Raw genomic sequence first — 23,462 nt, forward strand, 5'->3', positions numbered from 1 at the left:
TTCCCTTTTGTCAGGATTAATAGAATTCGTCTTCATTATGTAATTCAAGAGCATAGATATAATAACATATACTACAGGTAGTGCTCTGATGCAGGGATGGGATCTTTCTTTCATTTTTTGCCTCAAATCCTCAGAATAAGAATTAAAAAAAAATCTGATTTATTTATTGTGTTTCTATAGTATTATCAAAGCAAATAATACATTAATATTGTAATGAAATTTAAACTTTTAGGACAGGATAAATAAAGTTAAAATAAAATCTCTGCAGTTTTCTGTATATTCACTTGATGTCGAATAGATCAAGCTTCTCACACTCAATAGAGCGACCAGAAATATTCTTTCACGGATGGCACCAATACTGACATGAATATTACTCAAGTAAATGTAAAAAGTACAGTAAAGTACAACCTCTACTAAAATAACCTGTTTTTCTAAAGGTTATTCAAGTAAATTTAACTCATTACTACTCACCTCTGGTCTCATATGACTTCTAGTATTTCTATTGTTTTCCCTAATTTTGTTTTAATGTTGGCATAATAATTAGAAGTAATTATTTGTATTTTAGACGCACCAAAATCTATAAAACATTTAGTCAGTAAAATCTATACTTTTATTCCACATCACCTTAAACATTCTGTGGATGTATTTTTTTTATTATCTATTTTGATGGAAAAGTCGTAGCTATGACCTTTTATTTAAAGTTTCATTCACTCTTAAGTCTGAGGGTTGTACTTTAAAACTAACCCTACCACACTTAATCTCACAGCACTATTTAAAGTGACACCTCTAAAGAAGCTTTACCTTCCCAATAAAACACCTGATGTACGATTTTACAACTAATGTCTAGCAGTTAGACTGAGTTCATGCCACTACAATTAGCATTCCATACGTTCATTATATATGAAAATAAGTAGAGAGAATATATTATGAAGTGTTCTCACACCTTGTGTTGTTTTAAGTTTTCACCCTTCAATAAAGAATAAACCTTTTTCCTCACCTTCCTGCCTCTACTAATGTGCTTGACATATCCCAGCTGTCTGCAGCCTTAAGCTTTTGGAAAAATAAAAAAGACACAACCCTGCATCAGAGTCATGCTTTGGCAAACTGCACTCCCATAAATAATAGTTTGATAACACCATCAGGCTCAGAGTGGCGTCAGAATAGACTCCAGTCTCATTCTGGTAGCTAACATCCAGCAGATATGATATCATGTGTTTTCTTTCTACATAAAAGAGAATTCCTTTCAATCAAACACCATCAAATCCATTTAAACAAATTACAGAAATCATGTCTGAATGTGAGAGCAGAGAGCAGTTTGCATACACACTGCTGAGGATTTTAAAGTTAATTTCATTAGTTACATTATGACAGCTAAATAAAGAGGGAGAAATTCCTTAGCTCCTTATAAAAGGTGAAATGGGGGACAGATTGTCAAGCTTTAAAAAATTAAAGGAAAATTTTGAGAAAAATAGCTTTATAATGAAAAGTAGGACTAATGTTTTCAGAGATGTGCATTCAGTGCATTCAGACAATTATGCATTGTGAAAGTTGTATGCTATAAAATAGTCACACAAAAAAAACGTAACCCCTCCATCACTATATAGAGCAGGGAGTATATAGTGGCCATTATAATGAACTCAGTTAACTGACTGTTCAAACAGATGATCAGAACCTTTCATTTCCCTGTTGGTCACGTAACTCTGCCTCCCTGCACGGTGCCTGTACGTTCTTTACTCTTTATCGCCGCAACAACAAATCTCATGATGCTTTATGAGGAGAGCTTTCATAAAGCATTCTGGAAAATATCTGCTCGGCTAGTGACCATAGATGATCATTACTTTTCAAAGTGCATTGTGGGAAATTTCGAGTCCACTACTTTTTCATCCAATAAACGTTCAGACACTCATCTAAAAAGGCTTAGCCGCAATATTTTGTTCTATATAGGGGTTAGGGTGGATGTTCGGACACAGCCTTCGTCACACAGATGTTGCCATGTTGTTTTTTGCTGCAGTGCATTCTGGGTAAATGTTCAAAGAATTTTCTCAGATATATTAGGACAATGTTGTACAACGACTGAAAGATGCTTCAATGTAATTTTAAACAGTCGTTTATTAATCTTCTAAATAGATTTCGATTTCATGATACCTTTTGCTAATGGTGTTAGCTCTAGCTAATATAGTAAACAGCAGATCAGAAGATGATCACATTTGTTTGTTCCAACAGATATCTCATGTAAAACCACTCAAGAAAACTTTAAGAAGGTGACACGGTGTAAAATTGCCTACATTTGCACCAGTCAAACATGTTAATGTTTGCACCCCTGGGTTTACTCTAGGATCGAGTCAATTGAGACCTAACCACATCATCTAGCAAGGGGTATAACATTTTGAATTAATAATGACTGTGTTCAGAAAAATGAAAGAATATTAAAGGCCAATATATTTAACTAGCTGTGGATCCCTTTATCAAGAAATCTCGTTTTTTTCTAAATTAATCTTTGAGTAAATCAATAGTAAAGCATCTGAGCAAAGGAAGCAGAGTGACTAAGTTTATAACATGGTGGGCTTGCAGGTAGAAGGTCCTTGTTTCTATTCCTGACCTAGAGTCAGTCTGTTTGAAGTTCTACCAGGTTCTCTCTGGGTACTCCAGCTTCTTCCCACAGTCCAAAAACATGGATGTTAAGTTAATTGATGCTTCTAATTTGCTCTCAGGCAAAACTACATTTTTGCTCATACAGAACCACAACAACCTGAAAACTATTTTTTTTTCTAACACAGGCAGGTATTTAACTTGGAAATAAGCATGCAATACAAAGAAAAAGAAAAGGATATTTCTTCATCTTGCAAAAACATAATCACATTTGGTTACATTTGTAGAGCATATTAATGCATAAAAAGTATCAAGGAACAAATTGCACAGGTCAGGGAGCAAGCTGCATAGATGTTTAAAGTTGTGTTAAGTTTGAAGGCAATATTTCTGGAGCAAACTTTTTCACAGAGCTCTGTTTGGGTTATTATCCTATGATCTAATGAGAAGGAAAAAATGCAAATCTATGAAAGTATGGCTGCCCACCTAAACTGAGACTTTTGACAAGGGTAGAGAAGAAGCCATCAGATCAATGTCAACTTATGCTGCAGATCCAAAGCTTAGGTGAGAAAATGCCATATTTAATTCTCTATTAGTAATCAGCTGGAACACAACCAGAATTAGGGCCTTAATTGATGTGCAGGAAGAGAAAACCCACAAGAAGTACCTTTTTGGGTTGTTTTTTTTGCCATAAAAACTTGATGGTGACAACATCATGCTGTGGGGATGGTTTTCTTTAACAAAAAAAAATCAAGCTGGCCAGAGTTAATGGGAGGATTAAGGTACCTAAATAATTACAATCAGCTGAAAAACACACTGGAGGCTCAGATATACTCAAGATTTTTGGTTCACCTTCCAAGATGACTATAACAGCTAAACCTGAAGTTACAACAGAAAAGCTTAGATCTAAACATACTGATGTGTTAGCATGGCCCAGCCAGAGTTTAACTTCAAACATAATTTGGAATAATAATAATTAAAAAAAAGAAATACATTAATCTTCACTGATATTCTGCATTGAAACATTTGGTCCTCTTAAGTCCCCAGAGTTCTTCCCCCTGCTTCGTCCGTACCATTTCTAAAGCAGTAAACAAAGACAAACTCTGGATAAGGCTAAAAAAACGGACTGTATTCACTTCCAAACAGACTCTACTGCAGTTCACTTAGGTACGAGTACAAACCAACTTCAGTCTTACCCAAATACAGAAAGCATACGTTCCTTTGAACTTAGCAAGCCACAGTATCAGGAAACATTGGCCGTTTCTCAATATGTGTACTTGTGCGTTCTCATGTGCTTGTGTACTCTTGAAACATCATCAACCTCAGCCCTAGTACTGTTCCAATTCACAAGAACAGCAGGCCGAGAACAGACAAAGTCCCCGGATGTTGTTCTTGCCCTTCCCTATATACCCAGCATGCATCAAAGCAGACTTGTCTGTTCTGAGAGTGACAGCTTTCCCAGCATGCACTGCGGCAGCAGCAACTTCCAGGTATTAAGTTAAAAAATCTCTTTTCTGTTGCCGTCGTTCTATAAAAGTACGTTTTAAGATCAAAGGATCAAGGCAAGACTATACTTTTAGGCGTCACTATATGGCCCATTTACTGATTTAGTGCATAATTTAAGAAAAAGCTTCGATGGTGAGAGGACCACGGCAACCAGCGGACCTCTGAGTCTAACCGTGCCCGTCTGCAGCAGCACTCTCTCAGCATAGCCGTGTGTAAAGCACCGCTGGCTCTGATGGTAATTTTTTTGGTTTATTTGGCAAAAAGTTTGATTTGATTTGTTTTGTGTTTATCTCACTGTGCTCATTATTATTATTCCCCCACTAAATGAAAACAGTCAGAATTTATTACTATCTAGAGACTATTAATAATAGGAGATGAAATGCAGCTTCAGACGAGCCAAGCATGTGGTGACATCAGGAGTACGCTTCTGTTCCAATTGACCCATATTTATGCTGCGTGCTCCCGTTCTCCCCAAGTCCATACTTTCCTCTGTTCTTCTCAAGAACATACTTGGCAAGCACATGAGTCAATACTCGCATTCTTGTGAATTGAGAAAAGGCCAGAGTATGAAAATCATACCTGTTATGCTGTCTGTTGCTTAGCAACGCTACTGTCAACAAGGGGGGATCTCCCTCAGCCTAAAGTTTGCACTGAGAACTGAGAAGCTGCTTTCCAGTGTAAGATGTTTTAGAAAGGGAGCCAGACTCCTTTAGGTTCAGAGTTATTCCTTGTTTGTTCCAAACTTTCCACAACTTGTTTTGGTAAAATTTGATGTAAATCCCTCCCAGCTGTTCTTTCCAGTGTGAAGAAGCGAGTGCAATCATTTATGTGACCAGAACAGACAGGATATTGGAGAAAAGGCGTGAATTTAGACAACAGCTCTTGTTGTCTACAATCACGATGGTTTTGCAGCTCTGATAACAGCATAAATATGCTAAACAGAGGAGCTGCATATAAGCTTAGGACTCAAAGCAGTTTCCCTCCATTTCTGGGCCTGTCCTGCAATTTTCGTTTCCGACCCATAGGCAGACAGGTCATCACACGGTTGGCCTTGCTGTGAGTTACATTCCACTTGCAAAAAGGACACAAACCGCAACAAACGAAAATAAAGTTTGCTTTTGTTATGGACTGAACCAGCAAAAGAAACAATTTTTCTATTGTCAGTAAAGCCTTATCTTGAGTTATTTTGCTAAAAAAGAATGGGTAAAAAGGATTACCCAAAAGGCAATCAGCTATAACTTCAGTGATAAGAGGTTTTAAAAGGAGTCAGGGTACACACACCCGCCACACTCTAGATATTTAATAGAAAAGTCTATAACTTTGAATCTCAGTCAAATGTGTTTAACTTTCTGCTTGTAAGAAACAAAATGCAAACCAAAAGTAACTTTAAAACTGCTTTTAGATGGAATGGAAAATATAATTGTCTTTTTTTTATTTAGGGTACATTTGAACAGGTAATAGAAAAATAAAACTTTCATCAAGACACAATATGAAGAAATGGATCATGTAGAGTAAAAAATATGTTGTAGAGCAAATGATTTATCTATAAGTGGTGATTCCAACAATGAGAGTTATAGATTCATTCTGAGGTAACTATCTTACTAGGAACTATCAAAATCAGTCATTTCTTAGAAATTCAGTTCTCCAAGGATTGGATGCAGAATGCAACCTGGCATCAACTAATTACCATGACTCACACATCTGTATAGAGGGAGCTGTTTATCACCTACAGTATATATGCCCTTAGTGGGGGAGGATGGTACAAATATGGAGGAAATTATTCACAATCTGCGGTGGCCACACTCAGTAGGAATTACACCAAATCAACAGTGGTTAAAGAAAATAAAACTTTGACCCTCTGAGTTTCACCTGAAGCTAGATTTTAAAGTCATAGGGAAGCAGCTGTTCCGACCGCTGCATTGTCGAATTCTATCGAGTGGTGCCCCACTTTACACGAGTGAAAAAAGTGAATGTGATTGGTTGACTATCAAGGGGGAGGGATTGTGGTGGCGGAAGGTTCGCAAGCATGTTTGGTTGTGGCCGGTTTGTCGGAAGCATCTTACTAACCAGTTAGCAACTCAGTGCAAGTCACTGTCAAGGAACGCTATGGACAGCGGAAACATGCAAGAGGAGCAGAGTTTTGTGTCGGAGGTCGTGGATGAGTCTCCTCCATCATACATTTTTATTTAGAGGAGGAAAGCGGGGACGAAGCTGTTGTGGAAGAGGACGCCAGGGCGGCAGAAGCTTGGTTTGGTGTAGAAGGCTTCCAGCCGTACATGTTTGAGCCCTTGCCTCGCAACGCTGCCAGTTCTGTTAGCTCTACGCCTGCCGAAGACACAGACGTCCATCCCCGTGAACACTGGGACGCAACTCAATGGGAAAGGAAAGGATTCTGGTTTCAACCGTTGCGTATATTAGCTGCGACACATGAATCAAGATGCTATGACTGAAAAAATGTGTTTGACAGATGACTGTTGATATATTGGCCGAATTTAGGTGTTCAAGCTGACATACAACCAACTGGCCTGCATAAGATGACAACAAAAAACCCACAGGCAGGATTTTTTTTTAAATAGAAATTTTCTAAATTTTGGTACAATATCGTCTGATAAAGAATACATTTACACTCACCGGCAACTTTATTAGGTACCCCATGCTAGTAACGGGTTGGACCCCCTTTTGCCTTCAGAACTGCCTCAATTCTTGGTGGCATAGATTCAACAAGGTGCTGGAAGCATTCCTCAGGGAGTTTGGTCCATATTGACATGATGGCATCACACAGTTGCCGCAGATTTGTCGGCTGCACATCCATGATGCGAATCTCCCGTTCCACCACATCCCAAAGATGCTCTATTGGATTGAGATCTGGTGACTGTGGAGGCCATTTGAGTACAGTGAACTCATTGTCATGTTCAAGAAACCAGTCTGAGATGATTCCAGCTTTATGACATGGCGCATTATCCTGCTGAAAGTAGCCATCAGAAGTTGGGTACATTGTGGTCATAAAGGGATGGACATGGTCAGCAACAATACTCAGGTAGGCTGTGGCGTTGCAACGATGCTCAATTGGTACCAAGGGGCCCAAAGAGTGCCAAGAAAATATTCCCCACACCATGACACCACCACCACCAGCCTGAACCGTTGATGCAAGACAGGATGGATCCATGCTTTCATGTTGTAGACGCCAAATTCTGACCCTACCATCCGAATGTCGCAGCAGAAATCGAGACTCATCAGACCAGGCAACGTTTTTCCAATCTTCTATTGTCCAATTTCCATGAGCTTGTGCAAATTGTAGCCTCAGTTTCCTGTTCTTAGCTGAAAGGAGTGGCACCCGGTGTGGTCTTCTGCTGCTGTAGCCCATCTGCCTCAAAGTTCGACGTACTGTGCGTTCAGAGATGCTCTTCTGCCCACCTTGGTTGTAACGGGTGGTTATTTGAGTCACTGTTGCCCTTCTATCAGCTCGAACCAGTCTGGCCATTCTCCTCTGACCTCTGGCATCAACAAGGCATTTCCGCCCACAGAACTGCCGCTCACTAGATGTTTTTTCTTTTTCGGACCATTCTCTGTAAACCCTAGAGATGGTTGTGCGTGAAAATCCCAGTAGATCAGCAGTTTCTGAAATACTCAGACCAGCCCTTCTGGCACCAACAATCATGCCACGTTCAAAGTCACTCAAATCACCTTTCTTCCCCATACTGATGCTCGCTTTGAACTGCAGGAGATTGTCTTGACCATGTCTACATGCCTAAATGCACTGAGTTGCCGCCATGTGATTGGCTGCTTAGAAATTAAGTGTTAACGAGCAGTTGGACAGGTGTACCTAATAAAGTGGCCGGTGAGTGTATATACATGTTTAAGCCAGAATGATTTAACATTTAAATGTGACTTCCCAACGACTTTAATAAAATTATGTTTTCAAACAGTCATGCTAAAGCTGTAGTTCCTGTAAATCATCAGAGCGTACTGGACTGAGGGATGTGGGTTCTGCTTTTTTACTGAACCTCCACCTGCTAAGCAATGTCACTGAAATGACATTAGACTCCAAACTAGGGAAGCAGCAAAGGAGCAGCAATCACCTGAAATATATAATAATCTTCATGCAGACAGCCCTCGCTTTCATCTCAGCCCAGGAGAAAACTTGTTTTAAACATTTCAACAGACATCTGCTATCCGTTTCACCAAGTGTCTGACTAACCAGGGTCTTTCAGCCCTGAACAGGTAACTAACAGGATCACTGTGTTTCCTCAAAACAGTTTACAGTGGGTTGGACACACCAGCTGTTGTAGATATTAGATTATTGCTAACTCAGCTGTTAAAATCAGCCATTACTGGTACTAATAATGTACTAAAAAACGAATCAGATTAAATGTCTTATGAGTAGATTTGAATGGACCTGTGAACGGTGCTGTAGTGTGAAATTGGAGGTGCGATAAAACATGAAAGCCGTTTTGTCTTACTTTGGATCTCGAGGGCTGTTAGGACGGCTGTTGGTGCGGAGCCTGTTCTCTGTTATCCCCGATGGACGTTCTGGTCCTGAACCTGGACTTACACGTCTGTTAAAAACAGGCACAAATCATCAAACATGAAAACACTATTTATATGAATCCTTGTTTTAAGAAACCTTGAAATATGTTCTCATCTCACAGTTCCACAGAATTACTGGTATCTTTCATTTGAAAATAAAATGTCTCCCTTTGATCACAGTATTTCCAGTCGTCCCTGGGGGTGCCATCTTTTTTTTTTCAGGCCTATTTCATGAGTTGATTTTTGTATATATTCGGTTGAAGTATTTTTGAAAAGGAACGTCTGGTTTTCATTTGTTAATTAAAAAAAAAAATGTTTTTCTTATCAGTCAGAATTAAGTTTCTGTACCCATTGTGGGTTTTTCTTTAACTTAACGAGGTGTACCAACAGTTATATCCTTGTGTGTCATGGCAATTACATGCAGTAGAGCAGTAGAGTGTACTGCCTTCCTTTACTTGTAACCTTATCTCATTGGCTTATTTAATTAATTTCTGTGACAAGCTATGTCTTAAGCCCCCCCCCCAACAAAAAAAAATCAGCTAAACTATATCGTGATAAAAAAGCTATAAACAACCTATTCTTTAGGGAGATTTATTTAGGTTTAACTGGAACCACTATCTAAAGTATATATCATAACAATTAGAAAATAAATGTATACAATAGAACCACTAAGATATACATCGTAGCAATTATTCAAGAGTTTTGAACTTCTTTTCAAATGTTTGCGCAGTGCATCCCAAAAATGTTTCTTACAAGTCAAACTTAAAAATGTAGTGCTGTTTGTGTGCATGCTCTCTTTACTTTGATGGCCCTAAATACAAGCTGACACCTTCAGTCACCTTCACTACTGATCCTAATCTTTGTTTAAATACAGTTGTGTTGCTATGGTCTCAGATAGAGCAACAAAAGAAAGGGGTACGGATGAATCTGAGCAGAAGGTTGAAGCAGGCTTGGTTATAAAATAATTTCCAAAGCTCCCCACAAATCTACTATTATGCAAAAACAATGGGTAAAATATCAGCCCTCCCTAACAGAAAAAAAAAAAAAAAGAAGCTGTATCCACCTTGGTTCCTCTGGAGAAGTCTCCTGTCCAAGGCCATTGGTCTGTGCGGGGCTGTGAGTGGGGCTGTTCTCTGGACTAGCTTCCTCCTTGGAGCCGTTTGTTGGAGGCGGCTCCAAGCAGGCCTTGACGCCCTCCCACTGCTGGGCTGCATTACGGATCGCTAGACGCCGCTTCTCCTTGATAATTAGATCAAATATACAAACACAGGAGGTTTGACTACTCAAGCACACTAAACAGAAGGCAAAGAAGGTTCAGTTGTTTATAGTCTGGTGTTACATTTAGCTCATTCTGCAGAATAAAGTACAATCATTTAGTTCTTGTCTGCAGAATCAGAGCTCATTTTTAGTTTATATGTCTTTGAATCTGCTATACACTAAATCTAGAGAGAAAGAATATGCAAATCTATCAGCTTTGGAAAGCTCAGATTCATTGACACACACATTATCTCTTGGAAGGAAAAATGCCAGAAGACTGAATATTTAAGCTCATCTGAACAAAATTTATTGACCATATTTTAGGAAAGTTCAGATGAGTTTCCCTAAAAGCGCTGAGGCTTGATAAACAAACATACTGATAACCAGCAGCCATTATTATTTTGTTTTTAATTTAATGCGGCCAGGGGGGACATTCTGACTGAATGCTGTCAGCGGCACATTCACAGATGAAGAGATGATTGATAAAACTCACCGAAACAGATCATGAAATCAAGCCTGAGAAAGAAGCCTTTTCCTGGAGCGCCGCTTTTCAACATTATACAAACTATCTCTAGAGATTCAAATGCCATAAAAAATAAAGTTTAGTCACATTTGGAAAAAACCAAAAGATTTCTGAAAATATAAGCAATATTTATAATTAAGATAATATACCACCTGAGGATAGACACTTAAAGACTGCTGACAAGTGGGAGCAGAAAACCGATCTCGCATCGGTCTTTGGACTGAGATGCTTTGGTATTACCTTAAACTTGACATTCATCTTTAAAAAGGTTCAAAAACGGCAAATTACTCAATAAACAGGAGTCTTTTTTGTCTTTCTGTCTCCATATTTACATCCTTCTGGGACATAATTGCACATATAATGCAAAGGCATAAGCTAAGAACGACAAATAATGACAAAGAGATGAATAGCAAGCATCCTTAAAGAATACTTGATGTAAAATAAGAACATACTTTATACATGAAATATGGCATCTGCAGTAATATTTATATAAATTGCAGCTGGTGCTGAAACAGTTTATGAAATGGGCTGCTTCTTGGATTTTTCCTTGGGGGATGTTTAGCGTCTGCCTGCTAGAGGACAAATTCCTTTACAGCTTTAGACTTAGACTTAGATAGACTTTATTGTCATTTAGCTTTAGGAGAGAAGCTGTTCCTGAGTCAATGTGGTTGGATGCAGAGTTCCTGAATCATTTCCTTATGGAAGTGGGACAAACAGCACTTTGCCCAGGTGGGTGGGATCTGCAGCCATACGTCCTGCAGCATAAACCGATCCCCTGTGCTGTCTTCATGATTCCTTTCCTTCTGCCCTACTGCCCCTCGTATCACACTGTCTCACCATAACAGCTAGCTAAAGGCTAAATAATGTGGATAGAATAGTTTTGTTCGTACACTGATTTCTCTACACCCACAAAGAACAGCACATGTGAAGCCAGTTTTGTTCCATTACGGTTGCAAACAAAGAGCACATTTTGTCGATGGAAATTTGAATTAAAAAAAGGACATTTTCAGAAAAGGTTTGCTGTTTTCTCAGATTTTCTTATGTGACACAGATCATAATATCTTCACTGAATACAAATGTTCACTCTTGAATGAAAACAAATGTTTCTGCTAACATCCAAGCTGACCAATAGAAATCTCTACTTGCTAAAGAGGAAAACATCTGAGCAGAAGTGAAGAGAGTCTGTAAACCATAATTTAAATGTAATTTATAGAAATATATCTGGGGGAAAAAATGGGGGGAAAAAAGTAGAGAAAATTAAATCTTTAAAAATTAATTTTAAAAAAATTAATAAAAAAAATAGAAAAAACCAAATCTGAGAAAAGAGCAAAGTTACTCACAAAATTTTTGTATGTTTTATTTCTAGAGTGAACTTTTCAAATCTCAATTTACAACATGTATTTATTTAAATTTCCATTTACCGTACAAAACATCTTCTTTGCTTGCAAAAATAATGCAGCAAAATTCACAACTTAAGAACACTTTGCACTAGTGCAAGACAGTCCTGCAGAAAATAACCCTGAGATTCTTTACTGAACAACTAAGTATGACACAAACCTTCCAGCTGCTGCTGCTGCTGCTGCTAAGTTTGGAAAGTTAAGACCTTATTTTAAAGGAAAATTACTTTTTAGTCAAAAGTAAAGATGGTTGGGTGGTTTAGTGGGTTGGTTGAAAGGATCAGTCCCTTCAAAACTAAGACAATTGTTCAGAAATCTCAGAGATCTCTCTTCAGAGATCACATATAGTGCCCCAAACAGCCACCACTCTGCCAGTGTCTTGTCATATATGCCCTAAGATGTTCTTGTTTATAAAGAAAAAACAAAAAAAAACGTTTTTCAAATATTAAATATTACACCAAAAACAAGCAAAACAAAAACTGGTCACTTGTCATTTATTATTTTCTGCAACCTGAGATAGTAATAGCGTTGTTTTACATATATATACTGCATGTGAGCTTGCACAGTTCAGACAGATATTTAAAACCAGATAAAAGTAGAAATAACTGGTACCTTATGAATGGTCTGCTTTTGACTCTCCTTCTTCTTTTCTTCCTCTTTTCGTGTCAATACACCTGCCATGCGCCGATCCTCGTCCTGAAAAAGAAAGCTGGTGCAATCACTGAGACGCTCCTTTAATAACGAGCTGTGAATTATTCAACAGAGCCTGGGGTGGGGTGGGGGGGTCACAAAAGAGACATTCTGGGTCTGAGAGACTCTCCACAGCACCAGAGATGGAGGCACTATAGAAGCAGACGAGGGATCCTAACACCAGCCGACTCCATCACAGGATTATCTGTCTGATTTCCAGTTTCAGATAAACTGAGCCCAGCTGTTGTGGAAAGACAGAACTCCCAGAATGCAATGCTTCCGACACAATCTGAGCGTGCTGGCTGAGAGCGAGGGGATATTCAGCTTTAAAAGACAAGCAGTCAGAGACGAGCTTCCGATTGCACAACAGAGTTTGATCCACTGAGACAGAGGAAATGATTACAACGTTTCACTTAAATTAAGTGCAAATTAATTTCTTTAATTCTCTTTTCAAAAACATAAGTTTTTTTTCAGTAGTTTTCTTTTTTAGAAAGATCTAAAAAAGCGGAAACCTTAGAAGGCATCTTCCGATACTCAACTTAATTTTAATTCAGTTTATCAAGATAGCATCAATTGACAGCGCATGTCATCTCAAAGCCCTTTAATGAGTCCATTCAATCAGATCAGGCAGACAGATTGTTTAAAAAGATTCAATGACTGCATCTCGTCATTGACTATACAGGCTTTGCTCCTCCTGGATGAGAACAAATATGAATCCCGCGCAGTTATAAACTGTATATTTGGGTGGTTTATGAAAGTAAAAAACAAATACGGTGTTTTATGAAATTATTAATAATACTTGAAATTTTTCACATTTTCTTTAAATGTGAACCACATTAACAACAATAGTTTTTATTGGGATTTTATGTCAAACGAACACAAGAAAGGGTGCCTTTTTTAAACTGAAAGAAAAGTATACTAATTGTATTTTTCTAATAAAACACATTAATAATAACACTAATAAACACAAACAAGTCTGAATGGCTACCAGAAGGTAACCATCCACACCATGATCAGGGTGTGTTTAAAGGTCGGGAAAATTGTTTTGAAGGCAAAGAAAAATTCAAAAATAACTTAAAGTGAAGGTGCTGCATGGATGAGTCACCAGAAGAAAGCATTTATTACACAAATACCACAAAGTGCCCTCTTAACTAATGAGAGCACAAAGACAAGCCTCAACGTTTCTGGACCAAAACTCAATTGGATCAATGAGGCCAAGAGCATGAGGCCAACATGGCCTATGGTGAAAGATTCACCAATCCTACTGTCAAACATGGTGTTGGACCACTGAGGTTTTTGGGATGCAGGAACTACAAAGGCACAGAAGACTTGGTAAAGTTGATGCCAGGATCAATGTAGGACATTACCGGAAAATCCTGGAGGCAAATTTCATTCATCATCCCAGAAGCTACGCATGGGATGTATTTGGATGTTCCAGCATGACAATGATCTATCAGCTGGGGTATGGAATCTTTTGATCAAGAACGTCTGGGTAGTTTCTGATCTCATTATGATTTGAAAGAGGTAAAAACTGTTGTTTGACAATAAATGGCTTCATAAAACCACTAATCATGAGTGAAAAACAGTTTTGGTGTTTTTTTTTTCATTTATATTCTCTGAAAAAAATTCCGCCAGGGTATGTAAACCTATGAGCACAACCGTACATTTAATGCTAAGGTTAATATTTTATTATAACTTCACAAATAAAGCACACAATATGCTTAAACTTCACTTTCCCCTTTTTCTGAACTGAAATTATTGTCTTTTTTATCAGAACTATGATCTATTCTACCAGCAGCTAGCCTTACGTCTGACAGATTAGTAACAGCATAGTGCAGAGGAGGAATGCTTTTCCAAAGCAGTTCAGGTGGAAGATAGTTTAGATCATTTTCAATAAAAAGATTTAAAGGTACACTATGCAACCGGTGTTGATTTTCCAGCGAGGCTCCCCCCGGAGGGCGAAAGTAAAAGTGCACTGTCGTAAATATGAACAGCTGTTCTCCTGGTTTCTCCGTCAAGCCAGGCGCGGTTGTTTTGAGCTTAGCAGACACGCGAACGCAACGAATGACTAAGCATCTGACGCGCCGCAAACGCGCTGCTGCTGCGAGATGGAAAAATTTTATTTTTGCTGCTCGACGCGCTGCGTCAACCAATCAGAGAAGCTGATCTGGGAGCTGGCAGGGAGAGAGACACAGCGCTGATGATCAGAGGCTATGATCACTCCTCTGAAACAGTTTATTGACGCCTAAATTAACTTAAAATGCAGAAATCTGCCGGCAGAATATGCAGTTTGGATTATTTAGATGAAAAACACCTACCAGCTGCTGCGGTGAACCGCGAGGAGGCGACCCGGCCAGAGGCTGCTGATGAAGGGGTTCCTACTGTCGGCGCACCGCTGGTATGTGGGGGTCTGAGCGGCTCCGACAGAAAAAATATTGTAAGGCAGGATGATAATCTGAATGAACTGACGGCACTGATTACGTTTTCAGGTGGATTTTCTCACTTAAAAACATATTAAAACTACTTTATTCCCACTGATCACAGCAAATATAGCTGCAAGGCAGAGAAAGGATAGAGAAGCTCCGCCCAACGTGTGTCAGACACACTTTTGCGCAGCCAGAGCAGCAAAGCTGCTTCAGCCGCGCGTCAGAACTAACTGGTACAAGCAGCAAAAATGAAGCAGCAGACGCGATTTTGCTGCTTTTGCTGCATCCGGTGTGAACGTAGCATAACTGCACAAAGATCGCCACTGTGCTAGCAACGAGCATGCTTTTAACTGGGGGCGTGTAGCAGTTCTCGCCGTAAAGCAAGACCGACTCTCGCGAGACTTCTGAGCCTGTGGGTGCGGGTCGGTGCTCCTGCAATTGCAAGTGCGGTATTTCCCCCACAGACCACCAGGGCGGCCGAGAATACCTTTGTTCAACCTGAAATGACTCATTTAATCATCCAAAACGTTATGGAACACATTAATTAACTGAAAAATGTTGCATAGTGTGCCTTTAATTGCTGGAAAAAAGAAACTGACTCAGCAGGACGCTGAAGACATTTTATAAACCACAGAAATCATAAAACTGGCAAATCTTAGTAACTCTAGACTTGTGAAATCTGAAAAAAGGGTTTAAAGTATTTTTTTCACTGTATCAAAATGATGTTTTGAGGGCAAGGTGTGTGGTACTGTCAGATTCCTTTCAGGTACAAGCTCAGACCTGGGTGCTCCCTCCTTGACAGCTTCTAAATGCATACTAACACTACACTGCTTAACACGTCTCTGCCATGGGGCAAAAATACAAAGGATTTGTATTTATGTGTTTTCTTTTTTTTTATTGAAATCAAAATCTTATTTATTTAGTTTGCAACATTCAAGGTAAGCTACAATATGAGGGGCTGTTTCATCCTTAGTAAGAGAAAAAATTTTAGGTCTTCAAGTCTTTTTTTTATTGCTAGAATTTGTTTGAAAATGCCCATATGCATAAATGTAATAGCTCCAATATAAAAGCCAATATACTTCAATTAAATGCTGAACTAAAAACTTACTTTGGATCCCTGGAAGGCGGACAAATATAGACTCACAAAACTTCAACGTTAGGCAAGAAAAGTATCAATATAAGAATTCCCACTTTTTTCCTTCGTATAGGTTCATAAACCAGCAGCATGTTTGGTGAAATACTTTGAGTTTAATGTGCATCTCAAGCCCCAGTCTCCTCTTTGTTCCATTAAACCATAAAGGCCTTAAAAATCTACGGTGACTCTTACTGTGATGCGCTTCATGTCCAGCTGTCTCAGGTGAAGCACACAGCGCAGGACGGCGTGCTTGTACCATGTCTCCAGGGCTACAGGATTCCCATCCAGGGTGAGCTCAGAAAGGGAGTGAGACTCTCCAAGGCAGGCTAGCTGATCAAAACTAGACAGAAAGAAGAAAATATTCAGCTCTTAGATGCAATCTGTCATTACTTCAACCACTGAGCCTTAGATTATGCCTAAATAATAGAGCTGCATCCTGTAATTAACATTGAAGTGAAAGAGAACTACATCCTTCACAGTCTTCATATCATAAAGGAGCATGTTTAGATCTAGAGAAGCAGAGACATGACAATATTATAAAACCAATGTACCCTGCATGCAGTCTGAGGTAGGTTAAATAATGACCTTTCCTCCTATTTACTTCATGAAAAGTTGGGGGAAAATGGAATTTGATTCTGTTTTTTTTTTTAATTGTTTGTAAAACTTATTTAGATTTCATCTGTTTTTTTTCTGTACTGACTCTTTGAGGAGGCGGTCGCATTTTTCTGCTGCTCCTGCTCCTCCCTGATCTGTCCATGCTTTGCTTTGTCTTGTCTTTTCTGACCTCTCTCTTCATACCACCCAAACTCAAAAAATAGATCTAGTCAGCTGGTCTCTCAATTCAATTGATCAAATTTTCTCAACTGGAAGACAGGGAAAAGGGGCCCCTTCCTGTCCTGCCGGGAGATACTTTGTGGGATACACCATGGACTCCTGGAAGGCTTGGAGGATGGTGTGTTTCACAATGTTGACAGTGGAGGATACTGAACATGTATGGATATTTGGTTCTATGATACTCTGATTTCTCCTGTTTGGATTTGGGGGATACCTGATGTGTCTACAATTACAGCAGATGTCGGCGGCAATTTGGGCATTGATCAGCCCCTCAACCGCTGCCAGTTGATGCACTCACAAAGGCTGTGAATGAGCATGATCGGGAGATGAGCCGCATTCTGGGTGCGATTGAACGCAGGCAGGCTGCGGTGGTTGAACTCAAAGGTCAGATGGGATAATATCTTGGATGTGCGCGCTCGCCTTAAAGGAATAGTACACCCAAAACATGATTAGCCTTCATTTTCTACTCACCCCCATGCTGAACAACACTCTGGAGTACTTTTTTGATATCTCAAATGCATCTGGAGATCTGGGAGGCTTCTTGCTGTCTGCTGACATTCAAATAATGGAGGTCTATGGCGCCCGAGGCAGAAAGGTATGGGGCCAAAATGGTAGCTTTAATATTTGCAAATGTGTGTGGAGAGTTGTGTGTCTGTATCTCGATTTGTGTGTGTGCAGTGGGATTTGAAAATGTGTAAATAAATCTGTAAATGTGTGAGGAGATTTGTGTGTCTGTACAACAATCTGCAAATGTGTAAAACTACTTGTGTGTAATCCGTTTTGCAAATGTGTAAAAAATCCACAAATCTGTATTCAGATCTGCAAATGTGTACTGAGACTTGCAAATGTGTAGATCAATCTGTAAGCACACACAGAGACACTTGTGTCTGAAGTATTTTCGCTTCAAGACCCAGAAATACAGACAAATCATTGGTTACAAGTCAAGCGGTTTTTCGGTTGGCTCTCTTTACACACGTGATTTTTGCTACTCTTCTGCCGCGTGAGATGCACAAATGTGTAGAAGGATTTGTATGTGTATTTTCGCGATTTGTAACCCCTTGCGCAGGCTCGCAGGCTCACATGCTGCCCTGACCGCAGGCTCACAGGCTCACAGACAGCCTCTACCTTTTTTTTCCCTCCGCTGCGGGAGTTGACGTGACGAGGATGATATATTGATACCATTCAGTAGGGAAAAAATTTAATCTATTATTAAACAAAAGGTTACGGAAAGATGGCAGAAGCTGTGGGAAGAGCACAGAACTGGAAGTTGGCTTTATAGTATTCAAAGGAAAATAGGGCTTGGTCGTCATGACGTAAGCAGTTTAGGTTGCCGCCATATTGACGGCCTCTTTTACCGCGGCTCAGACTACTGCCTATGACTACCACATACTGTACTCCTTCTCAGCCTGATTAATTTGACCTTAACTTGATTTCAACCATGGTAAACCGTTGCTGTATTGTGGGCTGTAACAGCTCAACACATGATCGCCATGGAAAAAACATAGAAAATGGGTTAACTTTCCACCGCTTTCCTGCCTGGAGGCGTAACCATGGAGACCAAGCGTCAGAGAAAAAGAGTCGTCGGCTAGCTTGGATCGCGGCTGTAAGACGACCGAACATAACTTTCCACAGTATTCCAATGTCAATGAGAGTGTGTTCCCTGCATTTTCATTCTGGTAAGGTAAAGATGCACGCTTTTATTTTATAGCCTACTTTGTTTCTTTCCTTCAAAGTTGGGATCTTTTACGGGAAAACAATAAAAACGGCAGCGGGAAAAGGCTCAAATACGTGAGAAACCCGGAGGGTTGGCAGTTAACGTTACTAACTACACCTTTGAAACACATAGCAGCTAGTTAAAAGTACATTACATGCGTGAGTGGTTGTTAGGATTAGCAGTTAGCGGTTGCTAAACTAGCAGGTTCCAGAGCCCGTCTGATCACAGCTTACCTTCGTACGGATTACTGTGTTCCCACTGTTTGCTGGCTTTATGATCTGCAGCTCCTGAACCCATCCATTCATGAACTGCACATGAGACTCCAAGGACTTGTAGCTTCGGAACTGTTTTGAAGTATAGGCGCTCACTCATCGGTGCTCCACTCATTGTTTGGAACTTTATATGGATCCAAATTATTAATAATGCTGATTTTGTCAACATACCGGTCCGAGGCTTCTCTATTTAATGTGTCCTGGTAAATTCCAGATCTTTTTCGGGATTTTGACATCTTTTTTCTCTCTACTTCTACGTCTCTTCTTTCAACAACAACGTTGTATCAGAGCTATGTTTACGTTTGCGTAGCCGTCAATATGACCGCGACGTCCCACAATGCAACGTGGATCCCGAGCCCTATTGGTGAAATGAGGAGAACGGAAAGGAATAAAAAAGAGGTTATATCTAGTTATACAGTTTAGTAAAAACAGTTTTACTAATGCAAACTATAGAAAAAATTAAAGAAATATACTTACAGAAAGCTGACGGGATTCCATTGCTCTCAACTTAGCAGGTACAACCCCTAGGACCCCAGTAACGTCACGTACTGTGCAATACAATACCGCCAACTGGTGGTATGTGGCTGTATGTGAAGCAAGTTGTGCTGAACTGCCGCAGCAGAGAGAGGCTGTCTGTGAGCCTATAGAATATTTATAACAAAACAACAAGACATGCTCCACCGTCTCCCCTTGATAACAAAAACCACAACCTCCTGTTCCCATTCTAAATAAGTTTCCATTTAACCCCGTGTTTCCGAAACTTAATCTAGATATAACCTCTTTTTTATTCCTTTCCGTTCTCCTCATTGCACCAATTTTCCTTTGAATACTATAAAGCCAACTTCCAGTTCTATGCTCTTCCCACAGCTTCTGCCATCTTTCCGTAACCTTTTGTTTAATAATAGATTAAATTTTTCCTTACTGAATGGTATCAATATATCATCCTTGTCACGTCAACTCCCGCAGCGGAGGAAAAAAAAAGGTAGAGGCTGTCTGTGAGCCTGTGAGCCTGGGGTCAGGGCAGCATGTGAGCCTGCGAGCCTGCGCAAGGGGTTACAAATCGCGAAAATACACATACAAATCCTTCTACGCATTTGTGCATCTCACACGGCAGAAGAGTAGCAAAAATCACGTGTGTAAAGAGAGCCAACCGAAAAACCGCTTGACTTGTAACCAATGATTTGTCTGTATTTCTGGGTCTTGAAGCGAAAATACTTCAGACACAAGTGTCTCTGTGTGTGCTTACAGATTGATCTACACATTTGCAAGTCTCAGTACACATTTGCAGATCTGAATACAGATTTGTGGATTTTTTACACATTTGCAAAACGGATTACACACAAGTAGTTTTACACATTTGCAGATTGTTGTACAGACACACAAATCTCCTCACACATTTACAGATTTATTTACACATTTTCAAATCCCACTGCACACACACAAATCGAGATACAGACACACAACTCTCCACACACATTTGCAAATATTAAAGCTACCATTTTGGCCCCATAGAAAGGTCCATAAAAGTCCACAAAAAACGTGTCAATATTCCTCCATACTGCTCGTCCAATGTATTCCAAGTGTCCTGAGTGGGTAGCGTCCATAATTTACTCGAAACGAAGTCATTTAGAATGTTTTTAGAGCATAAACAGTAGTGTATAGGATTTCCTAAAAGCGCGTTCGCGAGTCTACGGAAACCGCGGCAGACCAAACCAGATGAAAGTGCGCATTCAGCTCGGCAAAGAACTCATGCTCTTCCTCAACACTGAAGTCCTCAGACATTTTTCTTTCGTTGTTTCTTTCTTTGCACAGGTAAACAGCACATTTCTTCTTCTACGCTTGCATTATCGGCAGAGCAGACGCTGAATGCGCACTTTCGTCTGGTTTGGTCTGCCGCGGTTTCCGTAGACTCGCGAACGCGCTTTTAGGAAATCCTATACACTACTGTTTATGCTCTAAAAACATTCTAAATGACTTAGTTTCGAGAAAATTATGGACGCTACCCACTCAGGACACTTGGAATACATTGGACGAGCAGTATGGAGGAATACTGACATGTTTTTGTGGACTTTTATGGACCTTCTGCCTCGGGCGCCATAGACCTCCATTATTTGAATGTCAGCAGACAGCAAGAAGCCTCCCAGATCTCCAGATGCATTTGAGATATCAAAAAAGTACTCCAGAGTGTTGTTCAGCATGGGGGTGAGTAGAAAATGAAGGCTAATCATGTTTTGGGTGTACTATTCCTTTAAGGCGGAAAAGCCCAACAAATATGGAATATGAGTCTCACAACGTAGAGCCAGCAAGACAAAGACTAAAGGCTGATGAAAAATTCCTGTGCAGCCTGCTCTCATAACAATAAGTGTTATTCTGTACTCTGCCTCCGCCCTTTATCTAATCTACCCTGGATGTTATGGAGAAAGGGTACCGAAGAACTGCTCCCCCATCCCCTACATCCATGGATGCGCTCAGAACTGTAGATAAACTTCCATCTCATCAAGGACAATGGACTGTGGTCATTCACTGACATATTTAAAGCATTCCTCATACACACACAACTAATGTCTCAAATGTCATACTGACTTCATGTGACTCTGCCTCCGATGTGTCCCTCTGCTGAAATCTCTGTCTCGTGTTACATGTGCTTTATTTGTGCTGAGGTTTTTTGATATGTAAAACTGTATCCTGTGAAGGATAAAGTGTGAAATATGCTCTTTTTCCCTCTCATCCCCAATGTGGCTCCTATCTTTCCACAGAGATAAAGGCAGCACTATAGATACCTGGGACCTGGGCAGCCAGGTAACAGATGGGAACCTGGCAAGCCATAAGAACCCACCAAATGCAACATTGTGCGGCACGCATGGCCTCAGTAGATCCATTCCCCCTCTCAGCTCCCCCACCCCAATGTATGCGATGTATTGTGATGAACGGTTTGTACTGAAACTGAAATCTCGATTGCAATGTAAATTGTAGTTGACAATAAAGATTGATTGATTGATTGACTGATTGATTGATTGATTGATTGAGTTCATGCCTATAAAAGTTAAAATCCTTTCATTGTTCTTTTTCCATAATACCTTCTTAAAACCATGATCACTGCAGCACAAATGTCTCCCATGAATTTTTAAAGATTTGTGTTTATTTTATCAAATGACAGAAAACTTTAGAGATCAGAGTCTAAATGAAAGGAATCTTAACATGACAAGCGTTTGTGAATCTGTACGATCCATTATTTAGGGTCGGTTCAGGTTTCACTGAGCCTCATTTAAGATTAAAGTCCATTCATAAAAAAATAAGTCACTATTATTTAACTTTAGGCAAAAACCTATTAAATATTAATACATTTCTATTTTGAAATTATATAAATTAAATGCTAAAACATATTACAATCTTAATTAATTAGAAAAGATAGACATATTTTGGTTATTTTTATAATATATATTTATGGCTTACAGCTTTATAAAATCCAAATTAGTTTTCCCCGTTAATTAGAACATCACATTAGAAAAATTAAGTCTTTTTGTTCATGCAGAAATGCAGTCTTACTGAAAAGCGTGTCCATGTATTGCTCAGTATAAATGCAGTTAATACTTGGTTGGGGTCTTTTTTTATTAATTACTACATGAGGTTTTTGAGACATTGAGGCAATCAGCCTGTAACTCTGCTGGAGTGTTTAGGATGTGCAGGTACTTTTATCTGCATTGTTGTGTTTTGTTTTTCTTCTTCATAATCCTACTGGAACTGAAAATTTAATAAGTCCTCTTTTAAAAAGCAAAGAGCTGAACATATTTCTGGTAGACGGCTAAAATGATTTTAAAAACACCAGTAATAAAGTAGTTGATATTTTCACCAACTGGAAACATTCCTGGTGACCTTAAAGAGACTTTCTTATCCAAAGCTAGCTGTATTAGCTTTTATCGGACAACTGTCATCTCAGTTTCTGCTTTATTTAATTCTAATAAGCAATAATTTAGTAATATTCTATTTTTCTGATAAATTGAACTTTTTGCTTTGAGAAGATATAGACAGAAGCAAACAAATGAAATACATCCCTTTGTGAATCGTTATAATTAATTAGTTTTAATTTTTAAACTGAGTTAGGGCCTGTTTAAATATACACATCTCTTCCAAAAAAGCTGCTTATAGATAATATAACTAGAAAGGCTGTAATTTAGCCAGTTTCAGATGCAAAGATCTTTACAGGGATTGACTCTCATCAGGCTTTATCGCTCCCCTGAGTTATGGAGTTTGTAGATATTCACAAATCTCTGCACAAGAACTACAGGTTTTAAAATAACAAATGTGAAACTGATGTAAAACCTATATGAAGAAAAAATTATTTAAACTTATAAAACCTAAGATAAAAAAAAAGCTTAAATATAAAACTTATATTTTCAGATTTAACAGAAAGCTTTGATATCCCTGTTTGGTTGGATTTCTGTTCAAAGATCTTCTACTGGTTAAAGTCTGCAGACCAAAGAGATGACTGTGCTCTAATTATCTACCTAGCAACAGAGAATAACTGTCGTCCTCCCAGCAGTGAACAATTTGTAAGCTTCTAAGTCAGGTTTAATATTATTACAGTAGGTTTTTAT

General features: G+C 39.2%; 1 protein-coding gene across 1 annotated transcript in view; it reads right to left on the reverse strand.

Moving 5' to 3' along the window:
* Positions 1-23,462, reverse strand: part of LOC119781940 (leucine-rich repeat-containing protein 49) — a 70,056-nt gene that overhangs the window by 19,778 nt on the left and 26,816 nt on the right. Inside the window, exons 9-12 of the mRNA XM_038282588.1 lie at positions 16,240-16,387; positions 12,409-12,492; positions 9,683-9,858; positions 8,553-8,648 (exon numbers count right to left, since the gene is read on the reverse strand). Coding sequence (XP_038138516.1) covers positions 8,553-8,648; positions 9,683-9,858; positions 12,409-12,492; positions 16,240-16,387 — 504 coding nt within the window. The remainder of the gene's footprint in view (positions 1-8,552; positions 8,649-9,682; positions 9,859-12,408; positions 12,493-16,239; positions 16,388-23,462) is intronic.

Source organism: Cyprinodon tularosa, unplaced genomic scaffold (assembly GCF_016077235.1).
Source record: "Cyprinodon tularosa strain WSP-4 unplaced genomic scaffold, ASM1607723v1 ctg186, whole genome shotgun sequence".
NCBI classification, from domain to species: Eukaryota; Metazoa; Chordata; class Actinopteri; order Cyprinodontiformes; family Cyprinodontidae; genus Cyprinodon; species Cyprinodon tularosa.